The sequence below is a fragment of the Mesoplodon densirostris genome, chromosome 11 (assembly GCF_025265405.1).
Source record: "Mesoplodon densirostris isolate mMesDen1 chromosome 11, mMesDen1 primary haplotype, whole genome shotgun sequence".
NCBI lineage: Eukaryota > Metazoa > Chordata > Mammalia > Artiodactyla > Ziphiidae > Mesoplodon > Mesoplodon densirostris.
This window is the reverse complement of record NC_082671.1, coordinates 24,658,414-24,672,325: the sequence shown is the minus strand read 5'-3', so window position 1 is coordinate 24,672,325 and position 13,912 is coordinate 24,658,414. Positions and strand designations below refer to the sequence as shown.

The 13,912-nt window shown below is 40.7% G+C and overlaps 1 protein-coding gene across 4 annotated transcripts; it reads left to right on the top strand.

The window, feature by feature from the left end:
• Nucleotides 1–10: 10 nt before the first annotated feature.
• MANSC4 (MANSC domain containing 4) lies at nucleotides 11–11,962 on the top strand. 4 transcript variants are annotated; one of them, XM_060112814.1, is made up of 5 exons: nucleotides 11–550; nucleotides 4,171–4,225; nucleotides 5,499–6,047; nucleotides 8,649–8,783; nucleotides 11,189–11,962. In XM_060112814.1, the coding sequence occupies exons 3-5, from the start codon at nucleotides 5,819–5,821 to the stop codon at nucleotides 11,860–11,862; spliced, it is 1,038 nt and encodes a 345-aa protein (XP_059968797.1). In that variant the 5' UTR covers nucleotides 11–550; nucleotides 4,171–4,225; nucleotides 5,499–5,818; the 3' UTR covers nucleotides 11,863–11,962. The 4 variants fall into 4 exon arrangements, with proteins under 4 accessions (XP_059968797.1, XP_059968796.1, XP_059968795.1 ...); XM_060112813.1 differs by having other exon boundaries at nucleotides 11–645; XM_060112812.1 differs by having other exon boundaries at nucleotides 11–765.
• Nucleotides 11,963–13,912: the final 1,950 nt, after the last annotated feature.

The following is a 13,912-nucleotide window of genomic DNA, read 5'->3' as shown; positions in this document are numbered from 1 at the left end:
TCCCGGGGGCGGCCGCTCGGCCTCGCCCCCCGGGACCGGCGGCCCAGCCCCTCCGGCCTCCGTCCGCGCCAGAAAAGGCCCGGGCGGCGACCGCTCCCCGCTCGGATCGTCCCGGGCCGTCGGCCGGGAGGGGATCCCAGCCCCCAGCAGGCAGCCTCTTCCCACGCCTGGCTTCTCACTTCCGCCCGCAGGACCCCCGCCGCCCGGCTCCGGCTTTCGCGGAGAGTAGGAGGTGGCGGGCCTCGGCGGCGGGCCTCGGGAAGGCGCGTCCCCGCGGCCGCCCCCGCGCGCCGGGCGCCGCGACCCTGCCGCCCGCCGGATCTGCGGCGATGCTCCCCGCGCGCGGGAGGCGGGATGAAGCCGGTTGCCTTTTCTTCCAAGGCGCCTTACCAGCGTGAAGGGAAAAGGAAAAGAAACGGGCGTGGGAGGAAAGGGATGAAATAAGTCGGGGTCCGGGAGTCAAAAAGACATCACATCTGGGATCGCCAGTCCTGTCGAGTCCGGCATCGTGTCCCGGGGCGGCCGAGGCACACGGGCCGTCTCTGAGCGTGTAGGTGGCACCTCGAGCTGACTCTTCGGAATGGTCATCGCGTAGGAGCCATCTTGCAGGAAGAAGGGCCAGCCAGATGGTAGCAGGTTCTGCAGGTCTCGGCGCACGGGGTGCCCCCGCTAGAAAGGGCTGGGAAGCGGAGGAGCTTGTATTTGCTGCTGGGGCCTGTTCTCTTCATGCGATTAAAAGAAAGAAGTACAACTCAACTAGATAAAGTTAGACCACGTGCCTTCTTTTAAATATTTTCTAACAGCCATCGCATTCCCAATTTCAGTTTGGTTGGACTAGCCATCACGGAATGTTACCTCTGGGCAAAAGGTCTGGCCGCTTTTGCTCATATTTGCCTGCAGAGGTGGCTTTTCTCGCCACCCTCTTAGCCCTCCCTTACCCCTGCGCCTGCAGTCTGAGGACTTCATAAGGAAGGACACTTCTTCCGCATCTTCTTACACCGAACATTGCAAATAGAAAGCTCACCCCAAGTAATAAGGATCTTGTGCCGCTCATGAGCTATGAATTAATCCTCAAAAGGGGGAGTAGGCGGCAATTGTTAGGTTACCTTTGAGTACAAGAAGGGACAGTATTGGGAGGGAGGTGTGTGTGTGTGTGTGTGTTCACCCTTATCTTAACCAAAAACCGCTTGGAAACTTTCTCAGACCAGAGACTGAGAATCAAATAGTAGTCCTCTACTTGGGGAGAGAATATGTATTTGGACTTTTTTTTTTTTTTAACAAGTTTTAGCTTTCTTCATGAATGACAAGTTGTTAAATAGTAACTGCTTCATAAGTACATTGCCCGGTATTTCAAACAAAAGATACCTCCTACAAAGCTAATGAACATTTTATGTTCGGAAGGGGAAGGGTTAAAAAACAGAGAAGAAAGTCATGTAAAACATGAAATTCTTTCAACACATTGTTCGGTTCCATTTGCACTTCTTCCTGTGTAATGACCAGCTTCACAGTGAGGTGTTGTCATCCCTTATTTTCTTTATAATACACCATGAACAAGAAACTAAAATTTTGAAGACATAGAAAAAAAATTCTAGTAGAGTCTGGCCTCCCTGGGAAGAGTGAAGGAAACAAAGATGGACCTATGACTTGCCTCTTTCAAGATTTTTTCTTGGATCCTGGGAAAGACGTCTAGCTTTCACCTTGTTTCACCTGGCCTTTAAATCCTTACTGATAAAATTCAGTTCTCACCTGGCCCTTTCACACTTCTGTTCTCAGTGAGCATGTAGTGGAGACATCTAAGGTTCTTTGGGGGTAGGTGGTCATGTATTTAGCATCTTCTAATGTTCCACGTCCAGTATTAGGCATTTAGCTGGGGAAATTTTGCTGGAAGTTGACCCCTGTGCCAGAGTCTTGGACCTGGGATTTATTTGTCCCTCCATCAGCAACAGTGCCAGATTCAGTGGGGCAGCGAAGAACAGGCTCTTAGTCTCTCCTCGGTCCCTTTAGAATCTTTCACCAGTGGATGCTTTTGTTTCCCAGCCATCATAGATATGCCTCAGACTGGTATTTTCTTGCTTTTTAAAAACAGACCAAAAAAAAAAAAATCACATGCATTAGAAAGGCAATTCACAGACAGTAATATTATCGGAGCCGATCTTGGGCAGGTAATCTGGGGTGTCAGCTTGACAGTACTGGGCACTGATCCTGTAAGCTTTTTGGCCCCTGACACAAGGTCATTTAGAATTGAAAGCCTCTTAAAGATCAAGTCATTTTAATAACTCACAAAGTCAGTTTTCTGTTAAGCTAGAAATGCAAAGTCAAAGCAAGACAAACTTTATTTACAAAAGACCTAAAATTATTTTTAAGCTTCATGAAAATGTTGCTTATCTATAGCTGGAGGTATACTTTTATAGTTATCCACTGATTAATGAATAATAAAGAGTGGCCTTTGTGGCACCATGATTCACTTCAAACACATCATGATCTGTTTTACAAAAGCCTAAAGTAATGGTCAAACACAGTTAGGCTATTTCTTCAAGAATTTTTATGGAAGGTATACCTTTTGACCTAGAATGGAAAAAAATCAAAGTACAAGACGTTTGTCACAGTGTTGCTTTGAATAATAAAAAAAATCGAAAAACAGGGCCTCCCTGGTGGCGCAGTGGTTGAGAGTCCGCCTGCCAATGCAGGGGACATGGGTTCGTGCCCCGGTCCGGGAGGATCCCACATGCCGCGGAGCGGCTGGGCCCGTGAGCCATGGCCGCTGAGCCTGCACGTCCGGAGCCTGTGCTCCGCAACGGGAGAGGCCACAACAGTGAGAGGCCCGCGTACCGCAAAAAAAAAAAAAAAAAAAAAAAAAAAAGAAAGAAAGAAAAAAAAGAAAAGAGAAACAATGTATAATGTTAGGAGTAGCTAACATTTACTGAAAGTTTATTACATGTTGTAAGTGCTCTCCGTAGATTATAATCTATTTTAATACTCTTTTACAGCTAAGGCTCAGAGTAAATTTTGGTACATGGATAGAATAGAATACCATAGAGCTATTACAAGTTTAGATTTTTGTAAAATTTTTTGGAAATTTACATTTTTGTAAAATTGTATGTAAGTATCATCTTGAATGGTTATTATTTCTTATTGTACTGTTCGGGTATGGTTTGGGTTTTTTAAGTGAATGCATGTCAATTTAATAATTAGTGATATATTCCAATTTCTCAGGCCCCATTTTACAAAATGATGTCCACCAATTTTATGAACTGATGAAATGAAAATGTTAAGTAAATACTACAATTAGCATCTTTAAAATAAGGATGACATATTGACTTTTTGTTTTTTAATCTTTTGAATTTAGGAAACTTATGCTATTACTTCACTACCACTTAAAAATTGTTTATCTCTATTTTTTAGTCCCTCCAATACTTCTAAATCAACTTTGTTTCTTTTTTGTTTTTTTAATAAGCAAAAGTGAAATATCTCGCTTTCATTAAAGCAAGGGGGCAATTTAAATGAGTTTAAAGTAGCACAGTTCTTTAAATGATTCTATTTCATTCAGGCTGAGCATTTCATGTAGGCAAAACTTTCACTTATTTCAGTCACCTATTTCAGTGTTTTCCAAACATCTTAGGAAATCACCTGAGACACTTTTTATAAAAATAAGAATTCTGGTTCCCACACCAGAGCTACTGAATCAGGCTCATGCGGGGATGTTTCTGCTCCACATCTCAGTTAGTTGAAGCCCTGTCCCTGCTGTTCAGTTTTTAATCTCTCCTTTTCAAAATACCCAGCTCCAAGAAGTTACCTGTTTCCAGACTCAATGTTTATCAATCACCCCAAAATTTATTTAAAAAATTTTAGAGCCTGCTTTTACATTGGAACTTGTAGATTCTTTAAAATGCAACTTTGGTCTCCCCTTGGACATCTTCTGACAGCAAAAGGATTAAACAACTGTGGATTGTTCCATTATCCCTGCAGGGAACATGAGAACTTCAAGGAATTATATATCACAGGAAAGAAACCACATTTAACGCGACTGAAAGATGTGGAGGTTAGAAGGTTAGAAAGTTGACTTTCCGGTTTATGTCCCCAGGGCATGAACTAATCAAAATAGCTATGGAACCTCATGGTAAAACAGGGAGTACTCTTTTGTTCCTCATCTGTCTCCTGTTTTGCCTTTAGGAAACCTCTCTTCCCTCTTTCCTCTGAACAGATGAAACAGTCAGATTGCTTGCAGGTAAGCCACTGAAACTTGCTTTCTAAGAGAAGTTCTTTAGAATAAAATGTTTTTTATTTTTAGTGCATTTTATGTGGCTTATGGAAGGTTAGGTGTTAGTCCATGATATAATTTTTGCTCAGAAGAAAGTGAAATTTTGTTTAAGTTATTCTGTCTTTTGACTGTCATCCTCTTTATTATCAATCGTTAATACTATGCTTCTAAAAATCAAAAGATATGATTATTAAAATTATTAGTAGACAGGTGAAGAGATGAAAGTTCAAAGAATGTTAACATTTTTGTGTCAAGTGAGTGTGCAAAAAAGTATAAGAGAAACAGATCACAAGACAGAAAAAGTTTCATCTTTTTTTTTTTTTTTTTAAAGCAGTATGGTACTTTATGCCCCAAACTAATTACCACTAATGCTTTGTATAAAAATGGATACAAAAAAGCAACAATTCCATGCTTTGAACTAATTTCATCTTGGAATGTATGGGATATGGAACACACGGTCTTCACAAAGGAAGACATTTTCACTGTCTTTAATATTTTTTTTCAAATATTTTGGCGTTGCAGTGGAAGTAACTTTATTAATACGTAGAAATTTAAAACTATTTCCCTAATGCACATTTCTTGTAACTACATCTGCTTCAGAGATGCCTTTATGTTTGTGCTTCCCAAAGACTTCTTTGTAACTTGAAAACATAAATATCAGAAAACAGATTAGGCAACCCCCAGTTTGAAATTCATCACAATTTTCAATTATGCTTTTTAGTCTTGATTGAACAAAATACACTTTAATGGGTGTTGTGCTCCATCTACATTATAAGGATATTCTTTTGGCTGGATCTTTAATCTTCTTTTTAAAAACCTTTGCAAAAAATGCCTGGCACCAATAAGTGACCAGGATTCATATTCAGTGTTTTCAAAATCACTGCAAATTTAAAATTTTTTATTTCATTTTCAGTTTTCATTTACTTTCAATTTTTTTTTTGTAAAAACAAAGAATTTAAACCCATGCTCAAACTAGTTTTCTAGTGAACCTGAATATTAGAACTTCAAATCAAAGAAAAAAAGATAATTGAAAAAAAAAAACCCTGCAGTCACAAGCTTCTTAAAAAACTTTATAGAAGTGTCCTGACGAAATGATGTCTTGTTTCTGGTGAAATGGATCCTTCCTTTATCTGACATCAAGTGACTAAACTATTGTTTTCCTCAGAAAGACTCTTGGCTAGGATTTCAACTTGCCTTTATATTTACTTAGTAAAAGGTGTCTGTGACTTCACTTTCACAGAAAGAATAAAAGCAGAGGAAAGAATCTACGTCTTCCAAAGGCTAAAGGACAGAGTATTGAAATGGCCTGGAAAGTGCTCAGCATCAACAGCAGCAAGTCAAATGTTCACCTGGGGTGCAACTGGGAAGAAACAAAAGAAAAATCAACGTGCAGTCAAAGAGCCGCTTCATTTTTCTAGAAAGTGACCCTTCACAGAGTTCCAAGGGAGCCTTCTCCCTTAGCAACAGCCCTGAAGTTCCAGAAGCCATTCTAAACCCTGATGGTCAGCTTCAGCGTCTGTCTGGTCATCAGACTTACTGCCGAGTCTTCGTCCCAGGGAAATGCATGTGGTGGTCGTGGCAGCAGACGTGATTTTGCTCTTAAGCATGGGGTGGACCTCGGACTCTCTCTGCTCACCCGCTGTGTTTTACAGAGACTGCTGGATCCGACGCTTCCCAGGTCTCCTAATCGACCTGGAGGAGTCTCAGAAGCTGGGGGCCCAGTTCTTGAAGTATTATTCCGAAAGCACTGGTCAGAAGTGCAGTCGGAGCTGCTGTCTTAGGAAGGATGGTAAGTGTCGATGATAGACCTGAGCAAAAATCAGGGGAAACTTCCAAAATGAGGACCTAAGAAAGGACCCTTAGGCAGAGGGTGCAGTGAACAGTTGACGAGGACTGGAGAAGATGCCCTGGGACGAGGCAGTGGGCAGAGAGGGAGAGACACTGAGACTGATTTTGCAGCTGGGGCCAGTGCAGGCTCCATTTACAAACCTAGTAATGACCTGGGAGGTTATTGAACCTACAGGTATCAGAGAACCTCTTGTCTTCACTCAAGTGCTAAATGAAAATATTGCCTTGAGGGCTGGCTAACAATATTTCTATAGCCCAGAATATAGCACATAGGATTTCAAAAATCTTTCCTTTTCAAGGTTCTTTTGGTGATATTGGTATCGTATCACACTTTTGAAATGTGCTTGCTTGGTTGACCAAGTGTGGGGATGTATTGAACAGGAATTTAGATTGTGATTCATGTTTTGAAAGAAATAGGGAAATATATGTCAACTAGAAAAAGAGGAAAGGAAAGGAAAGGAGGGAGAGAGAGAGAGAGAGAGAGAAAGAGAGAGAGAATGAAAGAGAGAGAGAGAAAGTTAGTTTTCAAAATATCTTAACAGAATTTTTTTTTTTGGTCTGAAATCTGGATTCAGGGTTAAATATAATTCATATAATATAATCAAGGCCTATAACTAGGAAAACATTTCATTGTTGCAGAATTTCAAGTTGCATTTGATTAAAGACTTCATTTATTTTTCATTTTTCCAAGATGTGAAAGCTACTTGGAAAGAAACAACAAAAGCAACACAGCACTTTAAAATAATTCTCGTTGTTCCACACTTTCTTCCCATGATTTCTTACCGACATTAATTGCCAATGCCTCCTGTCCAATGATCCATGTAAGATTTCTGGGATGCAAATTGGAGCTCCTTGGAGAGTCCAAACCGACTGTCAAGAGACCACAGTGTGAGAAGTCGTCACAGGCTAAGCCCTCAAAAGTTAATCAGGCACAGAGAGAGCAATTAATTTATTAAAGGGAAATTTTGGAAAAGGTAGCAAATCTAGATATTCTGCTTTCAGATGCTTGTAACCCCAGAAGCCTTCCCTGAGAGGAGATGAGGGAGGGGTGATACCTTTTCAGCATTTTCCCGTGGCATGTATTTACCTGACTCTCCACACCAGGGAAGCTGTGGCCTCTGGACTTCTGGGGATACTAAAAGCATCCAGTAGAACTCCAGGATTTTAGAGCCTCTGTGGCTTCCAGGTTGTGGCTTTCTTTCTCCAGAAGAAGAAAAGGCATGAACACACATCCCAGGTTTTACCTAGAAGCCAGAACTTTAAAATGCACAATCCTGCAATAGCTAACCTACGCAGAGCTGGGACTCTGAAATATGCATGAAGAATGTAAAAGATCTTGAAAAATTGCTCCCTACAGCATCCACTACTTTCTTATCAGAAATGTAGATGTCTAAATTTGAATATTCTTTCTTCCTTTTCCTTAAACTTTACAGCACAGTCCTCAGGGAATGTAGTTGTCATCTATAATGTATTAGCAATGTATTATTAATTGACTTTTGTCCTATTCTTTCTCCTTCTGGAAAAATAAAGAGCGTAGAAACACGGGGTGTCCCAGAAGTAATAGGGGAGACGTAACCCCCGCAGTTAACCTTACACAGAAGCAGAGCAGGTTCTGCCGGCGATTCCACAGCAGCTGTAGGTACACTCGGAGGTCTGGTAATCCTACACTCTCCCTCCGTAATCTCATTTTATTAAAGAAGCTGATACCTTGGGGCCAATGAATATTTCCCATCACACGGTTCCTACTACACTACAGCAGGAGGAAAATCTGTGCTGCACTTACAGCCTGAAGATTTGCGTTCAACAAATCTGACCTTCCAGAAATAACACGGTACCTTTTATGGAGCAAATCTACTTAGAAAAGGGGAGCCGGCAAGACAAGTGATGAGCCCCTCCCCGCTCAAATCCCAAATGCTAACCAGCTTGTCTGTGTACTCCCTTCCTCTCTGAATGACACCAATCAGCTTTTCACTGGATGTGGCTTTGCAGCCTGGGGCTAGCACACACCTGCAGTCGGGGTCAAGGTAACGTTCACCCAGCCTGCTGGCTTTACGCCACCTGGGCCGCTCCCAACAACACGGGTCATGGCTGTTTTTGCCCTTCCTATCACTCCCCCTTCTGTTACAGGCTTTGTCTATTTTTTTCCTCTTTCTCTCTCTGGTGAACTTCAGTGCCTTAGTATTCTGAGAGGGTATTGCATCTAGAAATCTGATCTATATAAATCCCCAGAGGTTTTTGTAGCCAATTGGATTTTTCTGAACATAAAATACTGGGACTGGGAAATGATTCCAGGTTATCTGGGTAGCATGGGATGTGTGAACGATTACTGAGAATATTGGTAGCTATTTTCTTTTGAAGAGGCATTTTCCCATATTCACAGAAGCATTTGCGATAGTTCATAATGTTCCGTAAGATGTCTGAACATAGCCCTGCGACGTACTGTTAATCCAGTGTTCTTGAAAGAAATGTAAGCTACTCAGAGCTCATCAAGCTGCAGAGATCAAGACCATCTGCAGATGTACTTTGCCTGCTTCCTTTTCAGTTTCCTGTAACTTGGCTGTCTTCTTCCACGATCCTGTTCATGGCGATGTCAACTGCCTCCATATTCACTGCCCAACCCTGGAGAGCTGCATATTGGAGCCCGGAACCAGCGCCATTTTATACAACATAACAGACGGTAATGATTTATGTCCTTTGTAGGTATTTTGAAGAATGTCAGTAATATTTTAGTAGAGGCATAAAACTTAGAAATTGGTTGGCAGTAGCCATGTAGGAATCTAAATCATTATTTCCCAGTGAACTCTGTCTGGAAAAGTTTGGGGCTTCCAGGGCAGAAAACTAAAAGGAAATTCCCATTAATTTGGCACATTCAGCAAGGATGAGTTCATCCCAGATAACAAATCATATGTGACTGAACAAGAGCATTGTGTTTCATTTATTCCAAGAGCCTTCAGCAAGAACCCAAATAGGTATTTCTACTGTAGTGGTTAAGGATCCCACTAGGAAATAAAGAAAATGCTAAAAGTCAGTTTTGAGGTTCGCTGATGCTGTATACAAGGATTCTACAAAGATGGATGTCAGGGATGGGGAAATGCACTTACTGCCACACCTTAGCATAGCATTGGTCCCAAGATAACGACTGCATTTTTCTTTAGAAAAATACATATTTAAGTGTCCTTTCCCGGGTATATAATCTCAGGGTACACATCGGTAAACGTCAAAGAATAGATTTTTGCCAACACGATACAAAGGAGGTAAATTTCTTGATCAGTCTGTACTTATTGAACACATAACGCTCCATGCTGTGCTCCACGTTGCAGGAGATTACAGCCATCTCTGTGCCCTAGAGCTCCTTCTAATCGAGTTGATGCAACAAGTCTTACAATTAGTGTAAAAGACATACAATTAAATACAAAAATGTGTGGTACTGCCTCAAGTACAAAGGCTCAAAAGAAGGGGAGACTAAAGAAAGCTCAATTATTCAGAGGCGGCTTCATGGAAGAGGCCAGGTAGAGGCAAGATAAGGAGCTCCGTATCACACCCCAGGAAAGCACAAACACTGGTGTGCCTCCAATAGGGGCACATTTGGGGCTGCAATGGAAATATGGGTAGGATAGGGTACGCCAGGTGACAAAAGGACAGAGGAGAGTTTTGGTTTGACTTTGTCAGAAATATGGGACCAACAAAGGTATTTCATGAGAAAGCCCTATCATTAAAGTGATGTCTGGTTATCTTAGTCCAGGAAAATTGTATGTAGGATGCAGATCAGAAAATGCAGTCAGGGTAATGTTATATCTGGACAAGGTGGCTGTAGTTGCAACGAAGAGGAGGGATGGCTGCTAGCATATAGGCAAGGGCTTGGATGGCACTTGGGTTACTTTTTGGATAAAGAAGAAGAGGACTGAGGATTCAAAAATCCCGTTGCAGTGCAGAGTCCAGCATGGGTGACAGAAGAATGATGATGCCGCTGAAAAAGACAAACAGGCAGACCAGATGATGGTTTTGAGAATGCCAGCGGTGATGGGAGATGTTTAGGTGGGAACCTCCAGTAGAGCACAGGAGAACTGAGATCAGAGCTCAAGAAAGAGGAAAAAATTGGGGATGTGGATTTCAGGGCCATCGATGTAGTGCTGACAGCTGATGAGGATAATCTCTTGGTGGCCGGGGGTGGGAGGGTGGTTGGTATGGGATGACGAGAAATACAGCAGAAAACCAAGGACTAAAGACTAAAGATTATCGGGCAATCAGTGAGGACCAAGGAGAGAACCAGCACAAAGGAAGGGAAAAACGAGAGGCAGGCAGTCTGAGATCAAGTGCCAAAGGAATTTGGGGTCCAGGGAGTCACGGGAGAAGAATGCAAGGAGAGGTGGCCATCAGTATCAAGAACAAGAGAGAAGCCAAAGCAATGAGATACAGTGATCAGGAAACAGGAAAGTACTGATCACCCCCAGAAGCAGAATAGTGAGGATGGAAACAAAATGACAGAAGGCACAAAACAAAGTCAGAAAGGAAAGGGAGGGAGTAGGTGGTGGTGTGTTGCGAGTGGGAGCAGCTCAAGAGAGACTGAAAGGGAAACAGTGTGACAACGGTAAAGCTGTTGAGAGTTTCTGAAGCCAGAGGGAAAGGAGTTTTACAAGAAGAGAGAGAACACTGAAGGCCCTCAGGCACTGGACCCTCAGGCACTGGGAAGGGATGAGATTTAGGGCTCTGCTAATAATTTTGAATAGTTACACTTCTCAGGCTCCATTTTGTTTGACTTTACTTGTCATACATATCAAATGGTTACTGTTTCTGCAGCTCTTGCCTGATACTGCTATTGTTGCGCAAAAGCCCTGGCAGTTTTCTCCACGATGTGATGTAGCCAAGTTCGTTTGCAACAGAAAGTGTCTTAGAAAGTTAAGAAAAATTCAAACGTGGCTAGTATGTTTCTAAGCCTTTCAGAAGTAGGCAGTGGTGGAACTTGAAATTAGCTTAGTTCAATAACTTATAGGGGCAAAATCCAAGACTTCTCCAAACTGTACTTTAAGGTCCTGTCTTCTAAATTAAAAATAAAATTTAAATGATGCCTTATTTATATTTCAGGTGTAGATCCAGATTTGCTGGTTTTTGAACAATCACTGCCCACATATCTAAATACCCGTTATTCATCTAACATACGGGAGAGACTAAGGATTCTAAAAGCTATGTATTTAGATAAACAACAAACGACCATGACAAACCAAATGCTACCATCAGTAGAGGCTCCATCTTCAACCACATATCAAGCTTTGTTTGCAACCACAAATAATACTAAGTATTCCAAGGAATTAACCACAGACTCTCGGGCAAGATTCATTTCTCTGAAGGACTCCATTACCACAAACGTAAATATGGTGGCAGCCAGTACCGAGTTCATCAACAATCCAGATAACAAGACTATTTCTCCTTTCTTTGTGCCTATGGACACAAAACTTTCTCATATGCCTATTCCATCCCAACTCAACAGTAGCAAACAATTACTGAACAAAACCAAAGGGTACAACAGCAGAAACCGTACATCTGAGAATGAAGACACAACGCCTGATGGAGCACCTGTGACTTCCAAGACGTGGTTGGCTCCTGTGGTCCTCTGCACCTCTGTCATCTTTCTCTGCTGTTGTGTAGTCATCCTGGCATCTGGATGCTGCCGAAAGCACCAGGGCCAGTATAAACCAGGACAGAGAAAGTCAGGATCCAAGCAAATTAAAAAATGTACCATTCTGAAGGAGCGCTCTTAATGGTAAAAGATGTGAGCATTGTAAGCTTTTAAGAGTATCATTTTTAGTTTTCTGTAAGACGAGGGCAGTTCGGTTAAAAATAATAAATAAAAAGCACAGATACCCATTCTTACCAATCTCTAAAGAATGCCAATGTTTGATAAACATAGTTGCTTTTTTGATTATTTCCAGTTTTTGAATAGTGTATCATTTGCTGAAGTTCCAAAATTCTGATCTCTGCAGTTATTCAGCACCATGTAAGAGATAGTTTTAAGTGCTGTACATGTATTAACTTGTTGATTCCTTGAACTCTGTGAGATAAGTATACTACTGTTAACTATTATACTGTTCTTATCACATTTTACAGATGAGGAAACTGAGGAAAGAGAGGCTAAGTATCTTGCCTAAAGTCACACAGCTAGTATGTAGCAAAGCCTGACTTAATAGGCAACATGGTTCAAAAGTCCATGCTCAAAATCACTGTTGGACTACAAGCCTCCATTTTCTCAGTGAGTATGGAAAAAAGATACAGGGAGGAAAACACCATAACATCATATTTGGTTCCTGTCAAGGTCCTATTATTGTCACATATTTTAATGAAATCTTTTAGTGGCTTGAGCAAAAAAGCACTATGAACGATTACAGTTACTAACCCATGAGCAAAAGCTTCCTGATTTTTATACAATTGATGTTCAATTGATTAATCTTTCTCAATCTTAATCGATCTTCTTTTTCAAAAACTGACATGCCTCAATAATTATGGCACTAAGATCTTTGAGCTTTCTGTTGACTTCTGTTGAATAAATCTTGGGAGTTTTAGTTTATGTCCGTCAGTTGTATAAATTGTTTTCCCAGGTGCAAATATTAGCTCTAGGTATTTCAAGCTCTGTCCACTTACACCAGATTTACCCCCTAAATCTTATACTCCGACTCATAAGTGTAGAAAACTGTAATTCAAGTCTCTAATGATCTTAAACTTTAGGCCCTTAATCTCATCTCTGAAAATATTTTTTAATGTGAGGACATTAAAAGACAGCCATTTAAGCATAATGAATAAAGAGGAAATCCTATTATAAGATTAATAAAATAGTACTCTTCCCTCAGAATATTAACCACAAATAAAGTCTGAATTTTTAAACTATAATCAATTTACATTAATTTGCTATTAGTATTACATATCATAAATGTTATCAATTTCTTTCTTAATACATTAGGGAAAAACTCAGGCAATTTAGGGGGGGATATCAAGATTTAAATTACCTTAAAATATTTAAGTTATTCAGGAAGCCGTCTTTAAAAACTATTTGTATATACATTCTTTTAAAAGGTTATTTAATTTTCTTTCAAATATATACAAACTGTTTGAAGGTTTTCCAACTAGGGCTACCAAAAAATAATTTTTTTCTTCCTTGGGATTTCTCAGAATTTTGTTCCCTAAAATTGATAACTGTTTTATAGAAATGACCATAATTTGGGAAAAACATATTTACCTTTGTAAGAAAACACACTCCTTCTCTTCTTCAGCCCCTACCTTTGACCATCAGATAAACTGAGTAAACTTAGACTGTAGAGGCGACCTGAACAGTCAGCCAAGACAGAAATGACTGGGCCTAGAAACCATGTCCTTATTGGAAGCCAAAGGGACCAAAGAGAACTTCTGAATAGAATTTAAAACTTTAAGAAACAAAGATCACAGGGCCTAGTCAACAACTAAGGCTAAGGTTGTTACCACCATTTAGGAAATAACCATGATATCGAAGTTTTTCCAGCACTGAAACAGCCAGACCTTTGGGGAAAAAATTCTATAATAGTCCAGTATTATGACATATTTACCAATTTTGGAAAGAAAATATGCAAAGAAAAAAACTAAAGCTCCTTACAATTAAGAAAACAGGTTTGTTCTATTTCTTAGTTGCCTATGTGTTTAAGCACCTTCTGAGCTATGAAATTTAAGAGTTTGAAGTCAGAAGTGATTGCATATCATCAGTACAGCAAAAAGTGTCCCCTAGAATCCTCATTGTAAGGATGAATATGATGTTCATTGTATACATTAGATCAATTAGAGCTTAAG